The 24,128-nt window shown below is 43.9% G+C and overlaps 2 protein-coding genes across 5 annotated transcripts in view; one reads left to right on the forward strand and one right to left on the reverse strand.

The window, feature by feature from the left end:
* Positions 1 to 18,455, forward strand: part of LOC109895951 (EMI domain-containing protein 1) — a 94,518-nt gene extending 76,063 nt beyond the window's left edge. For 2 of the 4 annotated variants that reach the window (XM_020490082.2, XM_031829993.1), the window contains 8 exons: positions 2,320 to 2,436; positions 6,267 to 6,356; positions 7,213 to 7,265; positions 7,412 to 7,474; positions 7,587 to 7,631; positions 7,941 to 7,985; positions 13,278 to 13,362; positions 16,872 to 18,455. In XM_020490082.2, the coding sequence (XP_020345671.1) occupies positions 2,320 to 2,436; positions 6,267 to 6,356; positions 7,213 to 7,265; positions 7,412 to 7,474; positions 7,587 to 7,631; positions 7,941 to 7,985; positions 13,278 to 13,362; positions 16,872 to 17,011 (638 nt within the window). In that variant the 3' untranslated portion in view covers positions 17,012 to 18,455. Of the gene's footprint in view, positions 1 to 2,319; positions 2,437 to 6,266; positions 6,357 to 7,212; positions 7,266 to 7,411; positions 7,475 to 7,586; positions 7,632 to 7,940; positions 7,986 to 13,277; positions 13,363 to 13,550; positions 13,642 to 16,871 lie in introns of all 4 variants that reach the window. The other 2 variants (XM_020490080.2, XM_020490081.2) reach the window with 1 other exon arrangement.
* rhbdd3 (rhomboid domain containing 3) lies at positions 17,787 to 22,902 on the reverse strand. The gene is made up of 5 exons (XM_020490083.2): positions 22,209 to 22,902; positions 21,723 to 22,106; positions 21,485 to 21,611; positions 21,064 to 21,309; positions 17,787 to 18,813 (listed from the first exon to the last, which is right to left on the reverse strand). The coding sequence occupies exons 1-5, from the start codon at positions 22,369 to 22,371 to the stop codon at positions 18,645 to 18,647; spliced, it is 1,089 nt and encodes a 362-aa protein (XP_020345672.1). The 5' UTR covers positions 22,372 to 22,902; the 3' UTR covers positions 17,787 to 18,644.
* Between the last annotated feature and the right edge of the window lie 1,226 nt (positions 22,903 to 24,128).

The raw sequence follows: 24,128 nt of genomic DNA on the forward strand, positions 1-24,128 counted from the left end.
GGACACCGGGCACTTTCCCCACTGCACTAAAAACTGAAGAAACTTCTGAAGAAAAGTAATCTAGATTCTTCAGCTCTTAGCAATTTTCGGCCAAAATACCTTCCATTTTTAAGCAAAATTCTGGAGAAATTGGTTTTCATACAGCTAAATAATTTTTAAAGTGCCAACTGTATCTTTTTAAAATTCCAATCTGTTTTTTGTAGTTTTTTTGCCCACCACAGCACAGCCTTAGTTAAAGTGGTAAATTATCTAAGAGTCAACACAGATGCCAAACAGCTCTCTGTCCTTGTGGATTTAAGTGCTGCATTCGACAGTGTTGACCATGGTGTCCTTCTGGACAGACTGGAGAGGTGGGTTGGCCTCTGGTCCAGCTCTAAATTGGTTTAGAACCTATTTAAATGGTCAAGAGTCTAGAAAATGCATATCACATAGGATATGACCCACAAAGGATGCGGATAGTACAGTTCTCAATAATGTATTATAACACGGGGCAAAGGGCAGGTCGAGGACAGGCAGAGGTTCGTAATCAGGTCAGAGTCAGGCAGGTACAGGACGACAGGCAGGCTCGGGGTCAGGACAGGCAGAGGTTCGTAATCAGGTCAGAGTCAGGCAGGTACAGGACGACAGGCAGGCTCGGGGTCAGGACAGGCAGAGGTTCGTAATCAGGTCAGAGTCAGGCAGGTACAGGACGAAAGGCAGGCTCGGGGTCAGGACAGGCAGAGGTTCGTAATCAGGTCAGAGTCAGGCAGGTACAGGACGAAAGGCAGGCTCGGGGTCAGGACAGGCAGAGGTTCGTAATCAGGTCAGAGTCAGGCAGGTACAGGACGACAGGCAGGCTCGGGGTCAGGGCAAGAAAAATGGTCAGAATTGGGAAAACTAGGAAACAAACACTTGAGAAACAGGAAACTGGGAAAGCATGCTGGTAAGACCTGACAAGACAAGACGAACTGGCAACAGACAAACAGAAAACACAGGCATAAATGCTCAGGGGATAATGGGGGAGATAGGCGGCACCTTGAGGTGGGTGGAGACAAGCACAAAGACAGGTGAAACCGATCAGGGTGTGACACAGCATTGATTTTCACTACTATGCAGACGATACAAAACTTTACATTTCTGTGTCACCAGAGGATTTTAACTCCACGGATAAATTATTAGACTGTATTAGTGATTTAAATACTTGGATGGCTCACAACCTCCTCCAGCTAAATCAAGACATGACGGGAGTACTTATTGTTGGAGCCAAAGCACAGAGAGAGAATCTGGCTGCACATTTTAATTCACGGGCAATAAAGATAACAGCAGGTAAAAAACCTAGGTGTCATTTTTGATTCTGAACTCAATTTTGAATCACACGTGACCAAAATAGCTTTTTACCACCTGAGGAACATTGCCAAGGTGCTGTCATTTCTCTCTCAGGCGGATACAGAGAGCTCATCCATGCTTTTATTACAAGCAGGCTTGACTACTGTAATGCTCTCCGGTCTGGTCTACCCAAGAAAGCCATTGGTCAACTGCAAAACATACAGAATGCTGCAGTGTGGGTACTGACCAAGACCAGACGGAGAGGACACATTACGCTGGTTTTAAGGTCTCTGCACTGGCTGCCTGTGAGTTTTAGAATTCATTTTAAGATAATTCTATTGGTTTTTAAATCATTCAACGATTGTGCACCCCAATACAGGTCAGACATGCTCTAAAGCTATGTACCCAGTGGGTCCTCAGGTCATCTGGCACTGGCCTTTTAAAGCCTAGGACCAAGAGGTATGGAGAGACAGCCTTTAGTTACTATGCCCCCAGCCTCTGGAACAGCCTGGCAGAGAACCTGAGGGGGACCAAGAGGCATGGAGAGACAGCCTTTAGTTACTATGCCCCCAGCCTCTGGAACAGCCTGCCAGAGAACCTGAGGGGGACTAAGAGGCATGGAGAGACAGCCTTTAGTTACTATGCCCCCAGCCTCTGGAACAGCCTGCCAGAGAACCTGAGGGGGACTAAGAGGCATGGAGAGACAGCCTTTAGTTACTATGCCCCCAGCCTCTGGAACAGCCTGCCAGAGAACCTGAGAGGACGAAACTGTGGACATATTCAAAAGACATTTTAAAACACCTTTTTAGCTTTGCTTTTCCTTAGGGTGCTTTTTAGTCTTATTCAGTTTTTATTGGTATTCTTAGTTTTTTAATCCTAAAGCTTGATTTGATTTGAATGCTGTCCCAATGCTGATTCTTGCTTTTGTCATGGAGTTTTTTCCTACCCTTTCCATTGTTGTCATGCCAATGCTGTCCCTCAGTGAAACAGTGCGGTGTATCTCCCCTCCCCCAGGACCCAAAGGTCCATCAGGTCTCCCAGGAGAGAGGGGTCTACCTGGGCTTCCTGGACCTCCTGGACCCCCTGGAGTCCCGGCCCCAGCCAGCGCCCGCATCCCAGAGCCAGACCGGGGTAAGAGAGGCACCACTATACCCTATAGACATATCCATCACCACACACACTCAATTAATCAGATTAACAGTTGTGTTATGGAACACTCAAAGAATTTGGTTATAAATATAATCTTGGTGGGGCAAAATATTATTTTTATTTTTCATGCATGGGCTACTAACAGCTTATTACACAACATACACTTATTATTACTTTCTTAGCCACAGTATACATATCTCCCTGGCATATTACATAATTTATGCAACAGCATACAATACATTTTTGGACTCACCTTGTTGTGCTGTGCTCACTTGAACAGGAAGGTGGGGCGGTGGTTCTTCGTGGGCACATTTTGTCATCAAACTTTGTCATCAAAGTTATTCTCTGGATTTATTATATTTTCAAGACAACTCAGATCTCTGAAAAAGGTCCAATCATGATGACGTCAGTGGTCTTCAGGTTGGAGCTCTAGAAAGAAGCCCAAGTTCCCGACTTGGAATTCAGAGTTGGATGACCGTTCAAAACACATTTTCCCAGTAGGAGATCGTTCCCAGTTGTCTTGAACTCACGGAAGTCAGATTTCCCTGTTCTGAGTTTCCAGTTGTTTTGACCCCGCGGTCAAAACAACTGGAAACTCAGAACAGGGAAATCTGAAGTCATGCTGGATTGACATCATGGCCAATGTTGAATGTTTATCCTTTTAAGTTTGGAAAAGAGACCCACACACCCATTCCACTGCATAGCAGGCTAGTGATTGCTTTGCAATGCTTACAATTAGCCACTGATTCCTTCAAAATTCCTTCAAAATCACTCATTGTTGAATTTGCGATTTCCAACATGTTGTGTAATGTCCAATGGCCGATGAGCACCAATACGTTTTATCTATAATATCTATAATTTCTCTTAAAAAGGATTTGCCAGTAGATTGTCAACTAGATTCCTAGCTAAGATTTTGAAAGTATGATGTCGACATGATCAGTCCAATCAAAGCTGCTGTAGATATAAGATGATTTGACATTTTATCTGTGGCCAATGACCTTGAGCCTTATTGGATGGGCACTTCTAATGTAACTCTATGGCAGCGCCCAAGGGGCTTGAATTTTCGAGCTCTACCCTTAGATTTGGTGATAACGTATTGTCCCCATGACTGACAGAACACTGAGCCAATAACGGCACAACTAGAGAACATTACCAACCCCTACGGTCCATATTTTCCACTGGCTACCCCACCACAACAGAAAGCACCGAGTTAGGCTGAAACACCTGCATTTTGGAGCTGCCTTCCTCAAGAAAGCCAGAAAGAGACAACGTTTGTATGCAGCTTAATTAACTTTTTTTTTTTTACATTGTTTGCCCACTGATATGTTACACGTATTAATGCCAAAATAACATGCAAAACAGGCATGCCTCACCTGCCCTGAATGACAGGTAGCCACTGCCCATGGGTAGGCCAATGTGCTTGCCTTACAGCCCTAAGTGCTCCATACCACCATCGCTCATGCCCATCTGGGTACAATTTTCCATTCAGTGGGTATGTGTGAATATGGTAGACCATTCTAGTGCAGCTCATGAGTTTTCACACCCCAGTATTATGGACTTGGAGATGTCCCAGAAGAAAAAAAACGGATGGATAGTCAGACAACCACCCTCACCCCTCCTCTTCTCATAATAGGTGGTATTTTTCTGGGCCAAACTGGAGGGAGTGACCTCAGTCCGCACATAATCAATTCCAAAATGATTGGAGCTGCAGAGACAGTAGTTTTCGTGAGAGGTGTGGGCTGAGGATTCTACCTTGCTTAGATCTTTAAATAGGTGATATTGTTTATTTCCACTGAGAATCAACATGTTCCCAATGTCTATTACATTACATAGAGTCATGATGAGCATCTATTTGAGTTGGGAGGGAGGGAGGGAGGGAGGGAGGGAGGGAGGGAGGGAGGGAGGGAGAGAGAGAGAGAGAGAGAGAGAGAGAGAGAGAGAGAGAGAGAAACTGAAGGAGAAACAGAGAGAATGGCAAAGGGAATAAAAGTAAGGATATTAGAAAGAGACAAATGTATGCAATGTGTTTTAACGGACGCTCCCTCTCCCTCTCACCTGTCATGTGTGCCTGCCAAAGGCCTGAGAGCAAGGTGATTGAGTGGTTGAGAGGGTCTGAGTCTGGGGAGAGAAAGAGAGTGGCAATGGCTTGACCCAAACGTCACATGCTGGGATAAGGACCTGTCCGCCGCTGATGTCACTCAGCCACTTCCAAATGTGGAGTTGAACCAGCTGGGGGGGGGGGGGGGGGGGTTCATAAAGCCTCACTTAAGGGTTGGAGCCCAGGCAGTGAAAAGGGATGAGGACTGAGAGTAGGAAATGTGTTGAACAGTGGAGCCCAGGCAGTGAGAAGGGATGAGGACTGGGAGTAGGAAATGTGTTGAACAGTGGAGCCCAGGCAGTGAGAGGGAATGAGGACTGAGAGTAGGAAATGTGTTGAACAGTGGAGCCCAGGCAGTGAGAGGGAATGAGGACTGAGAGTAGGAAATGTGTTGAACAGTGGAGCCCAGGCAGTGAGAAGGGATGAGGACTGAGAGTAGGAAATGTGTTGAACAGTGGAGCCCAGGCAGTGAGAGGGAATGAGGACTGAGAGTAGGAAATGTGTTGAACAGTGGAGCCCAGGCAGTGAGAAGGGATGAGGACTGAGAGGAGGAAATGTGTTGAACAGTGGAGCCCAGGCAGTGAGAGGGAATGAGGACTGAGAGTAGGAAATGTGTTGAACAGTGGAGCCCAGGCAGTGAGAGGGAATGAGGACTGAGAGGAGGAAATGTGTTGAACAGTGCACAGATGTGTAGGTTGACAGAAGAATTCTAGCTGTGGGTAACTTAAGGTTGGCATTGAGAATTCTGAGACTGTGAACTGTGAATGAAAGCAGCAGAATGAAAGCAGCAGATGCAGGGGTTATATGCTAGGCTTCGTTTGGAAAAACCTGGCTTATTGGCTGTCCCGTCTGGATCTGGAGGCTGGAATCTCCTGCAGCAGAATTGGACTGAACCCTCCAACTTTAAACTGGGACAGGGTCACAGGTAGAGAAGAGGAGGATAAGGGGATGTAGGAACCCAGCCATCTTAGAATATCATATGCATTACATTGTAGAACACTGTGGGGTTGGAAAGTACATGGACAGAGACTCACTATCAGAGAGGGTGTTGAAGTACAGGAGCTGGAGATGAAGATAAAATCATGTTTCAATAGAGACAGACAGGCAGGTGGACGGACAAGCAGACAGGTAGGCAGGCAGACAGACAGACGGACACCTCTTTTCCTGGGCTATTGTTAGGAGGGTTATGTGGGGCTGGAACAGGGATCAGAGTCAGTCTGGCAGCTGGAGGATGTGTTTCGTTGACAGTCCTTCCCCTCACTGTGGTACTCCATCAGCACAGTGCTACCTGTCAGCCTGAGGCAACCCTTTAAAACCACACACTTCCACCTATCACTGGACATTTCCTACCCCTCTCCCTCTCTCTTTCCCTACAGATAGATATAGGTCAGCTCAGAAGTGCTCTGTCAGCACAATGTCAATGGAGGTGACACAAGTCTTTCTTAATTAATACTGTACCATGTGTACCTGTAGGACATGAAGTACACATACAAATGAGTGCAAACAATGTGATAATTATGATATTCAGCCATATATATATATATATTACATTTACCTTTATGAAAGATGGACAGTGTAAAGGTTTGATACTTTATGGTGCTGAAAGAAGCCTGAACATTTGTGCGAGAACATCGCCCCCTGTAGGTACTTTTCAGGTATGTGGTTCAGCCCTCGTTTGTCCTTTTTATTAACCACTCAATGTTCTGTATTCCAGGTCAGGGCAAGGAGCTGCTCCTCTCCAACACATTCCCTGACCCACAAGGGATGCCTGTCCAAGGCCCACAAGGCCCTGCTGGACCTGCTGGTCAGTATGTCTGTTTTTCTCTCCTGGTCGCTAGCCACTAGCCAGTAACATATTGGTTTCATTATCCTGTCAGTGTAGTGATTAAATTGAGTATTCATTTGGGTTAATACTCAAAAGTCTCCGTTCTCTGTCAGATTCACTGAAACACAACTCCCCTGTCCTCACCTCTCAACTGGAGATGCCTGACTTCCTCTTTAGAGGAAGTTGGATTTGCTCCCAGTCTCTCAAATGTTGGATTGATTTGTTGTTTGCCTGTCCCTCTTGCCCCAGTTTGCATCAACAGTGTTCCATCAAATCATGTGTCAAGATGAGCCCTTTCCATTCTCATGTTTAAAGTGAACTGTGAGTGAGCTTCGGCCAGCTCCTATTATTGATCGGATTCTGGATAAGACTTATCCAGCATCACTTCTATCATGACCAAACAAGGAAGATTTAAGAGTGTTCATTATAACATTATAACAAGCATGTCCATATTTGTAATGGTTTGCCAAGGCCAGTAATTCTATACACACCTATGGTGGGGGTAAGAATAGAAAGACAATGTGGACACAGTTGTTAATATTCATCTGAGATTTCTGGGTATTTTCTTACTTTGTTTATAGTGGTTTATGTCATAGTCCAAATACCTTTGCATAATCTGATTGTCTTAACCCTGCATTGTTCCTCAACACACATGTAACATGAACCCCTTTCCTATCGTTCATCCATAATTCATCATTTTTTCCTCCTTTATTTTGTCTCTCTTTTCATTCTCAATTTGCCTTGTGTGTCTGAGAAGAACCTATCTTGGCCTATAAAGGCAACCTGACCGAAAGGCTGCCTATTAGGTTGATGCTCACAGTCCTTATGTATACAGGTCCTCCAGGCCCCAAAGGCCCCGTGGGACCCCCTGGCCCAGCAGGACAGAACGTAAGATTTTGCCTTAGGACTATAGTGGGCAGTGTGTAATGGTGCAATGGAAATAATAATCATATGAGTGACATTAGATCCACTTACTGTCCACTTTAACAAATGTGTATGTGTCTGTTTGAACCTTTTCTCCTGTCTCTCTACAGGGGAAGTCGGGTGACCCCGGGTTACAGGGCCCGGTGGGGCCAAAAGGAGAACGTGGGGAGAGAGTGAGTACCATGCATAGGCCAGGGCCCAACCACACCTAATGTTTCCTCCCCATTCTTTCCATCACCTAGATAGAGAGACAAAACTCCTTCTAACTTGCCTCTGGCTTCCTAGGGTCCTCTGGGTTATCCAGGAGAGAGAGGTTTCAGAGGAGAGCCGGTAAGCCACCTACTTCCTGTCTAGCTGTGGCCCAAATGAGTGTGGCAAAAACCAACACGTTGCACCTGATTACACCATGGTCAACTATACAAACCAGTGATCTCACAAACTCGGAGAATGGGTTTTACTGCTGCTTTTTCATCAAAAGAAAGGGAAAGGGAGATACCTAGTCAGCTGTACAACTGAATGCATTCAACTGAAATGTGTCTTCCGCATTTAACCCAACCCCTCATAGTCAGTACTTTCATGCCAGTGATAATTACTCTTGACTCAATGTGCCATTACTCTTGACTCAATGTTTCTATACAGGGAGTAGCAGGAGCCAAGGGAGAGCCAGGACAGAAAGGCCTGCCGGTAAGACCACCAGAGATGGGGCCGTAGCTCACCCTGTGCCTCACTGACTCTCACTGGGCTGTATAGGACCAGGAGCCAGGAGGGGAAATAGTGGCCCTTTCCCAATGTCTTTCCTTGATTCCTTGTATCTTCTATCCTTGCGTCCTTCTCAAAACTCATAGGAGGAGAATGTCTGAGGGGAGGAACCTTGGGTCTTCTCCTCCAATGGGGTTTGATAAGGATGCGAGGAAAGAGGATGCCAGCAATTGAGAAAAACACATTGAGAAGTAGTCAATTTCCCCACTGTATGCTGTGTAGACAATTATTCTGTGTCTGTCTAATCACTTATTTTCCTTTGCCTCTATCTCATTTTACAAGAACAATCTAAATGTAAGGGATTTATGAACCAAGTCACCACTTGGTCCTTTTTATGATCCATGTCCAATCACCACATTTACATATTTATTATTTTTATCAAGTTTACTTTCCACTTATCTATATTGTTATTGGTGTTGTCTGCAAATCGTCCTGCACTTGTTTTAAAAAGTACTCAATTACCCATAGTATGTCAGTTTGCGGCATGTGGGATTGTGGTTTTTGTTGTTTGTGTGGGCTCTGTTATGATGTTGTAATTATTGTGTTTTTTTGGTCCTCGGGGTGTGCTGTGGGGTGCTGCCCCTTGTTGAAAACACTGTCCTACTCCTGTCTGACCCTAAAGCTGCCTGACTCCCTCTGCAAGCTACTGTCTCCATGGTTACCTTTCACAGTCACATTCTGAGCATCTGACGTTGGCATATACACACACACACACACACACACACACACACACACACACACACACACACACACACACACACACACACACACACACCTGTTGTTCCTACATCGCACATACTAAGTCATTTGCTGATTGAGGGAAATAAAATAGAATCTATAAGAATCTGTTGAGTGTCATGTAATACAGCATTGTATTGAGGATCAATATTTGGTCATGCCATGCTTTTACAAACACTTCTACCAATGATATAAACTATGCCAAGGATGACATGTTCATATGTCAAGTCAACTTGTGTACAGCACATACTGTTTATACATTGTATAAATGAACGTTGGTACAGTGCCTTGCGAAAGTATTCGGCCCCCTTGAACTTTACGACCTTTTGCCACATTTCAGGCTTCAAACATAAAGATATAAAACTGTATTTTTTTGTGAAGAATCAACAACAAGTGGGACACAATCATGAAGTGGAACGACATTTATTGGATATTTCAAACTTTTTTAACATATCAAAAACTGAAAAATTGGGCGTGCAAAATTATTCAGCCCCTTTACTTTCAGTGCAGCAAACTCTCTCCAGAAGTTCAGTGAGGATCTCTGAATGATCCAATGTTGACCTAAATGACTAATGATGATAAATACAATCCACCTGTGTGTAATCAAGTCTTCGTATAAATGCACCTGCACTGTGATAGTCTCAGAGGTCCGTTAAAAGCGCAGAGAGCATCATGAAGAACAAGGAACACACCAGGCAGGTCCGAGATACTGTTGTGAAGAAGTTTAAAGCCGGATTTGGATACAAAAAGATTTCCCAAGCTTTAAACATCCCAAGGAGCACTGTGCAAGCGATAATATTGAAATGGAAGGAGTATCAGACCACTGCAAATCTACCAAGACCTGGCCGTCCCTCTAAACTTTCAGCTCATACAAGGAGAAGACTGATCAGAGATGCAGCCAAGAGGCCCATGATCACTCTGGATGAACTGCAGAGATCTACAGCTGAGGTGGGAGACTCTGTCCATAGGACAACAATCAGTCGTATATTGCACAAATCTGGCCTTTATGGAAGAGTGGCAAGAAGAAAGCCATTTCTTAAAGATATCCATAAAAAGTGTAGTTTAAAGTTTGCCACAAGCCACCTGGGAGACACACCAAACATGTGGAAGAAGGTGCTCTGATCAGATGAAACAAAATTGAACTTTTTGGCAACAATGCAAAACGTTATGTTTGGCGTAAAAGCAACACAGTTCATCACCCTGAACACACCATCCCCACTGTCAAACATGGTGGTGGCAGCATCATGGTTTGGGCCTGCTTTTCTTCAGCAGGGACAGGGAAGATGGTTAAAATTGATGGGAAGATGGATGGAGCCAAATACAGGACCATTCTGGAAGAAAACCTGATGGAGTCTGCAAAAGACCTGAGACTGGGACGGAGATTTGTCTTCCAACAAGACAATGATCCAAAACATAAAGCAAAATCTACAATGGAATGGTTCAAAAATAAACATATCCAGGTGTTAGAATGCCCAAGTCAAAGTCCAGACCTGAATCCAATCGAGAATCTGTGGAAAGAACTGAAAGCTGCTGTTCACAAATGCTCTCCATCCAACCTCACTGAGCTCGAGCTGTTTTGCAAGGAGGAATGGGAAAAAAATTCGGTCTCTCAATGTGCAAAACTGATAGAGACATACCCCAAGCGACTTACAGCTGTAATCGCAGCAAAAGGTGGCGCTACAAAGTATTAACTTAAGGGGGCTGAATAATTTTGCACGCCCAATTTTTCAGTTTTTGATTTGTTATAAAAGTTTGAAATATCCAATAAATGTCGTTCCACTTCATGATTGTGTCTCACTTGTTGTTGATTCTTCACAAAGAAATACAGTTTTATATCTTTATGTTTGAAGCCTGAAATGTGGCAAAAGGTCAAAAAGTTCAAGGGGGCCGAATACTTTCGCAAGGCACTGTATGTGTGGAATGTATATGCCAAATCACTCCATATAGAGTTATTGTGGGAACCGTGGTGGTGGGTTAGTGCTGGGTGGACTGGGATTGGAGATGTGAGTGGATACAGCTATCCTCCAGTGTCCCACAATGCATGGCTGCATGGTCCCATCCTTAGTTACTGCACTGTTTGCCATGTATCTCTTGCTTGCCAAACTCATATGTAAACGCTTTAACTTAGTGTAACAATTCATCAATAACACAGGAACCAGGCAAGGTCACTCTAAATTGTATCTCAAACCAAAAATATATTTCTTATCTCCTCAATGGTCTCACAATAGCCCCGTTATCCTTTCAGCTCTAATATGTTCTTCATCAATCAACCATGACTCAGAGGATCTTGTTATTGTGGAATCATACAAACTGGACAAACACACTGGACATTAGACATTGATATGATTTATTGATATACAGTACTGTAGCTTAATGAAATCTTGCCTTTTGTTCCGTAGAGGTTTGTCCTTTGCTCGTTAATCAGTTTATTTCTTGACCCAAGAGAAAAATACTCAGGCATCCATACTAACGTCATATTGTGCATGCATTCTATATCAACTGTCACTGACATGATTGCTTTTGTCTGTTTTCTTTCTGTTTATTTTTTTCAATGTTTCATATTTATTTATTAGGGGTTGACTCATAAAGCCAGTGGGTCTTTCTTGACAAGTAGATATTGATCTGTTTCTCATTTTAAACAGACTCAATAAAAATAGTAAAGGTTTACTGGCTTTATTTGGTGAGCATGATTTAATACAGTGAGTGATGGATGGGCAGCTATTGTGAACTCAGCTCTAATAACCGTTATATAGATACAGTATACTGAGACTTCAGAAGGTTATTTTCAACCTTTTTAGAAAATCCCTCTGAAATGCAACAGAAACTTGCCTGGCTGAATAGCTGCTCATCTTGATCAAGTCCAGAAGGAATGCAGATGGCATGGTCAAACCTGAAGCCCTGGGCCGTCTCCTCCACTTCTGTTATGTCAACAACATGGGAATGTCCTGTGATGTGCATGCTGTTTTTGCACAGCATGGCAAAGACTGGCCTGGAATGGCAGCATGGCCAGAGAATGAGGGAGACAGAAAGATACAGGGGAGGGATAAGGTACAGATGTAGGATCTTAATTTGATCACTATTTTGTGGCTGAGAATCTTCCTGCACAGCAGGAAATGCAAACTTATAGTGTATTCAAGGTTTAAAAAGGCTTCTAAAGTTTGTAATTTCCAGTTTAAAATGTCAGACTTGATTTGCCCTCACGGAAAATGTATCAATCACTACAAAAAAATTTCATTCACATAATAATTCACACATTTCCTGTTGCTGCAGGAAAATGTTTTCCTGCTGTAGCAAAGTGTCTCAAATTGTCAGGTCTACTCCCGCTCCACCTCTCTGAAACTCGTTGTCATCAGTTTATTCATTATTACACACACCTGCCACCATCGTTACGCGCACCTGCGCCTCATGGGACTCACCTGGACTCCATCACCTGCCTGATTACCTCCCCTATATTTGTCACTCCCTTTGGTTCTTTCCCTAGGCGTTATTGATTCTATTTCTTTGTTATATATCTGTACGCTGCTCGTGTTTCTTGTTTTGTTCCATGTTCGTTTATTTATTAAATTCACTCCGATTATTAGCTTACTCGTTGGAGAATAACGGCTCGATTTTTTTCTTCTTTTGGTGATGTTTGGTCCAATGGCGGCTGCTGACGCAACCCGGGGATGCCTCAGCTAGCTCGTCAGGCTTCCATGCCTCAGCTGGCTTGACAGGTTCTCAAGCCTCGGTCGGCTCGTCAGGCTCCCATGCCTCGGTCGGGATCGTCAGGCTTCCATGCCTCGGCCGGCTCGTCAGGCTCCCATGCCTCGGCCGACTCGTCAGGCTCCCATGCCTCGGTCGGGATCGTCAGGCTTCCATGTCTTGGCCGGCTCGTCAGGCTCCCATGCCTCGGTCGGGATCGTCAGGCTTCCATGCCTTGGCCGGCTCGTCAGGCTCCCATGCCTCGGTCGGGATCGTCAGGCTTCCATGCTTCGGCCGGCTCGTCAGGCTCCCATGCCTCGGCCGGCCCATCCCTCTGGTCGGCGCCTAGCGTCAGGGAGGGGTTACTGTCACGTATACTACCGCTCCCCCTTTCTGGCACTCATTGTCGCCAGTTTATTAATTATTACGCGCACCTGCGCCTCATGAGACCTGGACTCCATCACCTTCCTGATTACCTCCCCTATATCTGTAACTCCCTTGGGTTCTTTCCACAGGCGCTATTGATCCTGTGTTATATGTCTGTACGCTACTCGTGTTTCTTGTTTTGTTCCATGTTCGTTTATTTATTAAATTCACTCCCGGTACTTGCTCCCGATTAGTAGAGTACACGTTACACAAATGAAGATCCTACATCTGTAAAGGGTGCGGGCTGGGTGCGTGGACTGGTTTTAACCTTCTAACTGCTGTATTAGTTTGATAGAGAAAATGACTTGCACCTTGGCGAGCAATTTGTTTGGCTTGTGCTCCTTACCTTGACAGCTATATCTATCTTCACAGGGGGACGGGATACATCAGATCAGAGAAGCGCTGAAGATCTTAGCTGAGAGGGTTTTAATCCTCGAGACTATGATCGGTATTCATGGTGAGTAGGAGGCCTGAGGCAGCAGGGTCAGCTTTAGGCAGGGGTCAGACGAGGCTGGGTGTCACCACACCCTCCACTCCTGGGCCGTGGGACAGTGGGTATGGCCAGAGTCAGACAACCCCAGGACCAGGCCTGGTGTGTCCACTTCCCACCCCTCACCCAGTCCCCTTGTCACTGTTCTCTGATAGGACATTAGTTTGAAGATGTTCCAAGACTTGCAGGCAGACCTGGAGCTTCTGGCTCGCAGGGTGACGCTGCTGGAGGCTATCATCTGGCCAGGTAACGCTGGTAACCATCCTCACCCCCAGGTCACACTAGTACATTATCTACTGCATTAGGCATGCAAGAACCATATGAAAAAATATATATTTTATGTCTGTTTTGATTTAAGAGTTGTTTGTGTAACTGGACTCGCATTAGTGGGAACCTACTAGTACAATCTTATTAATTCACTAAATATAGCTGATGTAACTCAAAGATTTAGACTTGTCTAGATCACTTTCATAGTTAGTCACATCATAATGATGGATACAGTGCATTCTGAAAGTATTCAGACACCTTGACTTTTTCAAACTGTTGTTACATTACAGCTTTACTCTAAAATTGAAAAACAAATCCTCATCAATCTACACCCATATCTCATAATGACAAATCAAAAATGGGTTTTTAGTAATGTTTGCAAATGTATTAAAAATAAAAAACTTAAATATTACATTTACATAAGTATTCAGACCCTTTTCTCAGTACTTTGTTGAAGCACCTTTGGCAGTGATTACCTGCTCGAGTCATCTTGGGTATTATGCTACCAGCTTGGCACACCTGTATTTGGAGAGTTTCTCCCATCTTCTCTGCAGATCCTTTCAAGCTCTGTCAGGTTGGATTGGGAGTGTCGCTGCACAGCTATTTTCAGGTTCTCCAGAGATGTTCGATTGAGCTCTGGCTGGGCCACCCAAGGGCATTCAAAGACTTGTCCTAAAGCCACTCCTGTGTTGTCTTGGCTACATGCTTAGGGTCATTGTCCTGTTGGAAGGTGAACCTTCGTTCCGGTCTGAAGTCCTGAGTGCTCTGGAGCAGGTTTTCATCAAGGATCTCTCTGTACTTTGCTCCGTTTATCTTTCCCTCGATCCTGACTCTTCTCCCAGTCCCTGCCTTTTACTGTGCCTTTTACTGAGGAGTGGCTTCCGTCTGCCCACTCTACCATTAAGGCCTGAATAGTGGAGTACTGCAGAGGTGGTTGTCCTTCTGGAAGTTTCTCCGATCTCCACAGAGGAACTCTGGATCTCTGTCAGGGTGACCATCGGTTCTTGGTCACCTCCCTGACCAAGGCCCTTCTCCTCGATTGCTCAGTTTGGCCCAGGCGGCCAGCTCTAGGAAGAGTCTTGGTTGTTCCAAACTTATTCCATTTAAGAATAATGAAGGCCACTGTGTTCTTGGGGACCTTCAATGCTGCAGAATTTTTTCAGTAAACCCTCCCCAGATCTGTGACTCAACACAATCCTGTCTCAGAGCTCTACGAACAATTCCTTCAACCTCATGGCTTGGTTTTTGCCCTGACATGCACTGTCAAATGTGGGACGTTATATAGACTGGTGTGTCCCTTTCCAAATCATGTCCAATCAATTGAATTTACCACAGGTGGACTCCAATCAAGTTGTAGAAACATCAAGGATTAATCAATGGAAACAGGATGCACCTGAGCTCAATTTCATCGCAAAATGTATGTAAATAAGGTATTTATGTTTTATACATTTGCAAACATTTCTAAACCTATTTTCACTTTGTCATTATGGGGTATCTGCGTAGCTTGAGGAGAAAATGTATTTAATCCATTTTAGAATAGGGCTGTAATGTAACAAAATGTGGAAAAAGTCAAGGTCTCAATACTTTCCAAATGCACTGTATGGCAACATCATATAAACTCAGCAAAAAAAGAAACGTCCCTTTTTCAGGACCCTGTCCTTCAAAGATAATTTGTAAAAATCCAAATAACTTCACAGATCTTCATTGTAAAGGGTTTAAACAATGTTTCCCATGCTTGTTCAATGAACCATAAACAGCTAATGAACATGCACCTGTGGAACAGTCGTTAAGACACGAACAGCTTACAGACGGTAGGCAATTAAGGTCACAGTTATGAAAACTTAGCACACTAAAGAGGCCTTTCTACTGACTGGAAAAACACCAAAAGAAAGATGCCCAGGGTCCCTGCTCATCTGCGTGAACGTGCCTTAGGCATGCTGCAAGGAGGCATGAGGACTGCAGATGTGGCCAGGGCAATAAATTGCAATGTCCATACTGTGAGACGCCTAAGACAGCACTACAGGGAGACAGGACGGACAGCTGATCGTCCTCGCAGATGCAGACCACATGTAAAAACACCTGCACAGAATCGGTACATCCGAACATCACACCTGCGAGACAGGTACAGGATGGAAACAACAACGGCCCGTGTTACACCAGGAACGTACAATCCCTCCATCAGTGCTCAGACTGTCCGCAATAGGCTGAGAGAGGCTGGACTGAGGGCTGGTAGGCCTGTTGTAAGGCAGGTCCTCACCAGACATCACGGGCAACAATGTCACCTATGGGCACAAACCCACCGTCGCTGGACCAGACAGGAGTGGCAAAAAGTGCTCTTCACTGACGAGTTGCTGTTTTGTCTCACCAGGGGTGATGGTCGGATTTGCATTTATCGTCGAAGGAATGAGCGTTACACTGAGGCCTGTACTCTGGAGCGGGATCGATTTGGAGGTGGAGGGTCTGTCATGGTCTGGGGCAGTGTGTCACAGCATCATTGGACTGAGCATGTTGTCTTTGCAGGCATTCTCAACTCTGTGCATTACAGGGAAGACATCCTCCTCCCTCATGTGGTACCCTTCCTGCAGGCTCATCCTGACATGACCCTCCAGCATGATAATGCCACCAGCCATACTGCTCGTTCTGTGTGTGATTTCCTGCAAGACAGGAATGTCAGTGTTCTGCCATGGCCAGCGAAGAGCCTGGAGCTCAATCCCATTGAGCACGTCTGGGACCTGTTGGATCGGAGGTTCAGGGCTAGGGCCATTCCGCCCAGAAATGTCCGGGAACTTGCAGGTGCCTTGGTGGATGTGGGGTAACATTTCACAGCAAGAACTGGCAAATCTGGTGCAGTCCATGAGGAGGAGATGCACTGCAGGACTTAATGCAGATGATGGCCAGATACTGACTGTTACTTTTGATTTTGACCCCCCCCCCTTTGTTCAGGGACACATTATTCAATTTCTGTTAGTCACATGTCTGTGGAATTGTTCAGTTTATGTCTCAGTTGTTGAATCTTGTTATGTTCATACAAATATTTACACATGTTAAGTTTGCTGAAAATTAACACAGTTGACAGTGAGAGGACATTTCTTTTTGTGCTGAGTTTAAATGCTTTATCATATGTAATAATGTGCTCTATTAACTAACTATTTTATATCTCATATGTATGCATAGGGTAGCATGGCCCCAATTCTTTGTTTCTTCAACAGAGCCTGATCTAGGGTCTGGAGATGGTCAATACGGGACTGCGTCCCCAGGTGGTTTCTACAGGGATAAGCGAGCAGGAGCCGAACCCTATCGGCTCGTCTCCCCTCCTCTGTCCTCAGACACCAAGGTTCAGGGGAAGTAGCATTGTTCCCTGCTGCATCTCTGAGGATCACAGGCTGGGTTTAACTACCCCCTCCCTTAGGTCTCTCTGGCACTCTACTGATCCAGACCTTATCTGATACCCTCTGTGGGCTGTACCATCAGAGGAAAGGTGGGGGACACCTCAGGGAAGCTCCACTGGTGCTCCGGAGTCTGCCCACCTCCATTGGGAACCAGTACCAGCCACTTTTACACCAACATACACCTCCTCGTAGACCCATGGCTCCCACTGTGTCCCATCCCTGTTCCCCCTGTGTCCCACCAATGTGGCTACAGCTAGGAAATATTTCAAGAAAATATCCTATAGGCCTCTGGAAAACATGCAAACATTAAAAAGCTTGATATGTTAAATGGTGCTCAATCATCTGAAAACAATTCTGGACTATAAGGGTCATTGCAGGATATTATAAATTGCGGTAAATTAAAGGAGGAATTAAGTGTAAAAGAAAAGACTGGCTCTGAGAATTTGTTTGGACTGTAACAATGTTGGGAATCTGAGGTTTACTTATTTAAATATATTGAGCATGTACTGACTGCAAGGCACACACACACACACAATCTCTTCCTCTTATATTCCTTTTGTTTTGTTTCTATAATATTGTGTTAGTCCTTGCTATGTAGGGCACTATAAAGATGAAGACATGGCACACCTTTCCTATTGAGATGTCAGTTAGTAGTACTGCATTGCTTATCAGTGCACAGCATTTGTCTTGGTGTCTGATAACCATCCCTTTCAATCAAACAAATCTAACAAGAGATTTCATGTATTCATTTTATTCACATTTTATTGTAGATTTGTTGGTGCACAAAAAAAATGCAGTTATGTGTTTCTATACTCTTAGACAATATTTGTTCTCAACAGCAGTGCTGGAATACAAAACTCATACCCATATAGCTAAGTATCTCCTTTACCAAAACTGATATGTGATCAAATTCCTGCATTTATTTCAAACCCCAAACTGCAGCTCCTGCATAAACTGGCAGTAGTTGACATTTTAAACCAACAAGCTAAAGCAATGACATCTCTAAGAACCCCCACTCATGGGACAGGTGTATCTTTCTCCTACAACAGCTTCAGTCCTACGCACACACACCACACAGTAGTACAGGACCTGTTGATGCAATTTGAATACATTTTTGTGTAACTTTGTACCGCTATTACATTCTTATACTTAGACTGATTTCTCTGTCACAGTAAAAAAAACTTCCTTCTTTGATCATTTGTTTCTTTATCTTATAATAAAAATGTTGTGAATTATTTAAAAAAAGATAAATAGAAGCTTATTGTTTTGTATGCTAATATACAGTATGTAACATCATATGTATTTTCCAATTTGGGCATATTTGATATTGCTTGCTAATGTGTTATTGTGCTAAAATAATCTTCTAGATGGTTTTTATAATAAATAATTGTTTTGCTTTTTTAACAGGCCAATTGTCATTTTTTTCATAATGACATTAATTTGGGTACTCGTCTTTTCCTTTTAGCCCACAAGGTACATTCAGCTCAGCAAAGTTCAGCTCAGCAAAACTCAACAAAATATCAATATCATCATGCTAAATCACACCTTCTGTTCCAAGGTCCAGTTGGTCACCATGTGCTGACCTGACAGGCCTCAGGTATTTCTTGGTGGCAGGGGGATCTTCCCTTTGGATGTCATCACAGCCTCCTCCCCAACTCTGTCATCAATGAGCAGGGAGATGGCGCCATCTAGCTGTCTAGTTGCAGCCAGTGCCAACACAGCTTTATCTGTAGGAAACCCCATCTTCTCCAGTTGCTGAAGCCTGAGAGGGGAAAAGAATGTAAAAAAATAATACATATACCGTACCAGTCAAACGTTAACACACCTACTCATTCAAGGGTTTTTCTTTATTTTTACTATTTTCTACATTGTAGAATAATAGTGAAGCCATCAAAACGATTAAATAACACACCTGGAATCATGTCGTTACCAAAGAAGTGTTAAACAAATATCTTATATTTTTGATTCTTCAAAATACCCACCCTTTGCCTTGACAGCTTTACACACTCTTGGCATTCTCTCAATTAACAGGTGTGCCTTGTTAAACATTTATTTGTGGAATTTATTTCCTTCTTAATGCATTTGACCCAATCAGTTGTGTTGTGACAAGGTAGGGGGGTATACAGAAGATAGCCCTATTTGGACCATATTATGGCAAGAACAGCTCAAATAAGCAAAGAGAAATGACAGTCCATCATTACTTTAAGACATGAAGGTCAGTCAACCCAGAAAATTTCAAGAACTATGAACGTTTCTTCAAGTGCAGTCACAATAACCATCAAGCGCTACGATGAAACTGGCTCTCATGAGGACCGCCACAGGAAAGGAAGACCCAGAGCTACCTCTGCTGCAGAGGATAAGTTCATTAGAGTTACCAGCCTCAGAAATCGGCACCTCAGATTGCAACCCAAACTAATTCTTTACAAGTAACAGACACATCTGTTACACACAGTTCAAGTAACAGACACATCTCAACATCAACTGTTCAGAGGAGACTGCGTGAATCAGGCCTTCATGGTCGAATTGCTGCAAAGAAACCACTACTAAAGGACACCAATAAGAAGAAGAGACTTGATTGGGCGAAGAAACACAAGCAATGGACATCTGTCCTCAGGCTGATGAGTCCAAATTTGAGATTTTTAGTTCCAACTGCCGTGTCTTTGTGAGACGCCGAGTAGGTGAACAGATGAACTCAGCATGTGTGGTTCCTACTGTGAAGCATGGAGGAGGTGGTGTGATGGTGCTTTGCTGGTGACACTGTCTGTGATTTTTGAATTCAAGGCACACTTAACCACCATGGCTACCACAGCATTCTACAGCAATACGGCATCCCATCTGGTTTGCGCTTAGTGGTACTATCATTTGTTTTTCAACAGGACAATGATCCAAAACACACCTCCAGGCTCTGTAAGCGCTATTTAACCAATAAAGAGACTGATGGAGTGCGGCATCAGATGACCTGGCCTCCACAATCACCCGACCTCAAACCAATTAAGATGGTTTGGGATGAGTTGGACCGCAGAGTGAAGGAAAAGCAGCCAACAAGTACTCAGCATATGTGGGAACTCCTTCAAGACGGTTGGAAAAGCATTCCAGGTGAAGCTGGTTGTGAGAATACCAAGTGTGCAAAGCTGTCATCAAGGCAAAGGGTGGCTACTTTGAAGAATCACAAATATAAAATATATGTTTTAAACTTTTTTGGTTACTACATGATTCCATATGAGTTATTTCATAGTTTTAATGTCTTCACTATTATTTCTGTAGAAAATTGTTTTAAAAAATATAGAAAAACCCTTGAATGAGTATGTGTGTCCAAACTTTAGACTGGTACTGTATGTTTTGCTCAGAATGTATTTTCTTTGATGATATATTCGATCACAGCTTGCATTAGGCCGGAATCAAAGTTAAGCATTATATGACAAATTACAAAAATGATTCTTTAAAAAAATATAGTACATACACTGAGTGTACAAAACATTGCTCTTTAGGCCTCTCGAGTGGCGCAGAGGTCTAAGGCACTACATCGCATTGCTTGAGGCGTCACCACAGACCCGGGTTCAATCCCAGGCTGTGTTGCAGTCGGCCGCGACCGGAAGACCCATGAGGCGGCACACAATTGTCCCAGCGTCGTCCAGGTTAGGGAAGGGTTATGATAAGTGCCTTTGAAAGGGTTATGATAGTAGGTGACAGGCAAACCGGTTTGAGTGTGTCAAGAACTGTGACACTGCTGGGTTTTTCACACTCAACAGTTTCCCATGTGCATCAAGAATGGTCATCCAGCCAACTTGACACAACTGTGTGAAGTATTGGAGTCATCATGGGCCAACATCCCTGTGGAATGCTTTCAACACCTTGTAGAGTCCATGCCCTGACAAATTGAAGCTGTTCTGTGGGCAAAAGGTTGTGCAGCTCAATATTAGGAATGTGTTCCTAATGTTTTGTACACTCAGTGTATAGGCTGCCACAAATGTGCTCTTCTATACTAGTAAATGTCAGAGTAAACCTGACTGACCTCAGAAAGGACACTGAGGACTTTGGCACCTCAACTTTGGTCCCTGGTTCCTCAGGAGCATCCTGTAAGGAGGCCAATATCCCCGCCCTCAGCATCTGCTCCTCCAATAACTGGGCCTCTGACACTGCTGCAGACCCATCCAGCAGCCAATGAGGAACAGACGCTAACCAAGGCTGTGGGTTCACTGGTGGAAAGTCCTCCAAGGGGGTTCTGTTAGAGGGAGCTACCTGAGGGAATGGCCCAGATCTGTAATAAACAAAGTCTCATTGTTTCATTTCACTTTGTCCTGCATTCATTGTACAACCCTGCACATGTGACTATTAAATTATCTCATCTCACTCATGCCACCAACTCCATTCCCAGAATAGGTAGTAGTAAATCAGACTTCAACAAGCTACTGTAACTCATGAGTTGTTCTCACCTCTGTAAGGTGTTATAGGTGGGAAGCCTTAGCCTTGAGTAGTAAGGAACATAGGCCCAATCAGGGAGGAAGTTGAAAATCCCTATATTCTCTATTTTCTGCAAAACCCCAATAAAGGATGGACGATCTTTAAACAAAGTTAAGGTACATAATCACAGAATGTAAAAGATATGGCAGAGACAATGGGGACAAAAACACTTTCCAATAATTTGTTGTATTTTTTGGCAGAGAAGGATACAGTTGTGTCCTATCAGTATGGCACAGAAGTGGAGCAGGCCCGGTGTGCTTGGAAGCAACACCAAATTGAGGAGTAAGAGAAGCCAGGGCAGGAACCAAACTGGTACACATCTGAGCAGCTTCCTTTGGGTCACCTGACGACACTGGGCTGTAAACAGAGCCAGTTGAGTGGCAGAGGAACCACAAACACGACTAGCCTCATCCCCACTGATGAAGAGTAGGATGGCATACAGTGGAGGCAGGAGAGCTATGGAGAGGAGTGAGAGGGCAAGAAAAGCCACTGTGCCCCAGCGTCGCTCCTGGCATGGTCCAAGCAACAGCAGGAGAATTGCGTTGTAGAGAAGAGAGGGCAGCTCCTCATGACTAAAGGCATAGAGTGACAGATCTGTGTGTGAGAGAGGGAAGGTTACTTTCTATTTTCTATTCAGGGGTAACAAATCAAATTCCATACCTGCTTTAATCTAGGTGTGTCTGGCAGATTACCTACCTCGGCACCCTGGGTACTGTCCACCTGGGCCTAAACTCAGACTGGCTGGAATACCACCAAGCCACATCAGCCCCATCAGAGTTAACAGAAACGTTGTTCCAAGAAAGAATCCCGGACGATTCGAGCCAAACCAAAACCATATTGAGCAAATGCGGTCAACCATTGTAGCGGACTTACTAGTGCTTGTCGTAGAAGCACTGTAGTAAGCTCTCTAATCAAACACTTTCCCCATTCAAACGATATTCCGGACACACGAAGTTCTAATATGTTTTATGTCCAATAAAGACAATGGCACATATTTGACTTGAATATTTCTAAATATGACAACGCCATCTTCGCTTTATAACTGACAATATTCGCTTCATTAACTGACTGACAATATTCGCTTCATTAACTGACTGACAATATTCGCTTCATTAACTGACTGACAATATTCGCTTCATTAACTGACTGACAATATTCAAAATAAGATTGCACGACGTATCAGAAAGCGAGCATGATAGCAGCGAGAGGATTCCTACTTGTCCAAGTGTGTTTGTCCAAGGGTCGAAAGATGTACAATAAGTGTAAGTTACTTCAATGACGTTTTTCGTGTTAAAATGCATAAATCATGAACACTCAAGTATTTCCTTAGCCGATAGAAAATGTGCCACTTTGCAATGTATCAACACTTCCTGTTTACGTTCTTGGACGAGTTCATTCACGACTACCTTAACGTAAAACCTCCTATTACATCGAGTTATTATAATTGACTACATACGGAAAATATTTGTGGGGTGTTTCTGTAATTATTTGATTCATGAAATGTTTCTGCACCCTGATTTTGTAAATGTGTTGGTACCCACTGAAATATGGTGTATGCCAGAGACACAGATTGCACCATATCTCAGTGGATTACCACAGCCACAAAGTCATACCCCCTTATTTCTACAATGTATTTGATTAAAATCAGATTTCAAACCTAGCCCTAACCACACTGCTAAACGTATGCCTAACCTTCAATTAAGGGAAACACGTTTTTGTTTTCATATTTATTTTTCGATATAGACCATTTTGACTTTGTGACTGTGGTAACTAGTGAAAACCTTCTAGTCGGTCTTAAAAAACAAAAACAAAACGATTCGTTCAGTCATTCCTATGGGGAAAATTAATTGGGAAAGAATCGGTTGGGTTGCAAAGAAGGTTTGTGCATAAACGCCGAAAATAAGGTCTGAGGTTAACACAGGTTTAGGATATCTTGGATATAGGATATCTATGCAGTGCCTAGCTCCACTCCTATTCCCCAGGCGCTCTCTTTTGATGACTTCTGTAACCGTAATAACCTTGGTTTCATGCATGTTAACATTAGAAGCCTCTTCCCTAAGTTTGTTTTATTCACTGCTTTAGCACACTCTGCCATCCCGGATGTTCTAGCCGTGTCTGAATCCTGGTTTAGGAAGACCACCAAAAATTCTGAACTACAACATTTTCACACAAGATATAACGGCCAAAGGGGGCGGTGTTGCAATCTACTGCAAAGATAGCCTGCAGAGTTCTGTCCTACTATCCAGGTCTGTACCCAAACATTTTGAACTTCTACTTTTAAAAATCCACCTCTCTAAAAACAAGTCTCTCACCGTTGCCGCCTGCTATAGACCACCCTCTGCCTGTGCTCTGGACACCATATGTGAACTGATTGCCCCCCATCTATCTTCAGAGCTCGTGCTGCTAGGCAACCTAAACTGGAACATGCTTAACACCCCAGCCATCCTACAATCTAAGCTTGATGCCCTCAATCTCACACAAATTATCAATGAACCTACCAGGTACCACCCCAAAGACGTAAACAAAGGAACCCTCATAGATATCATCCTAACCAACTTGCCCTCTAAATACACCTCTGCTGTTTTCAACCAAGATCTCAGCGATCACTACCTCATT

Source organism: Oncorhynchus kisutch, linkage group LG8 (genome assembly GCF_002021735.2).
Source record: "Oncorhynchus kisutch isolate 150728-3 linkage group LG8, Okis_V2, whole genome shotgun sequence".
In the NCBI taxonomy this organism is placed as follows: domain Eukaryota; kingdom Metazoa; phylum Chordata; class Actinopteri; order Salmoniformes; family Salmonidae; genus Oncorhynchus; species Oncorhynchus kisutch.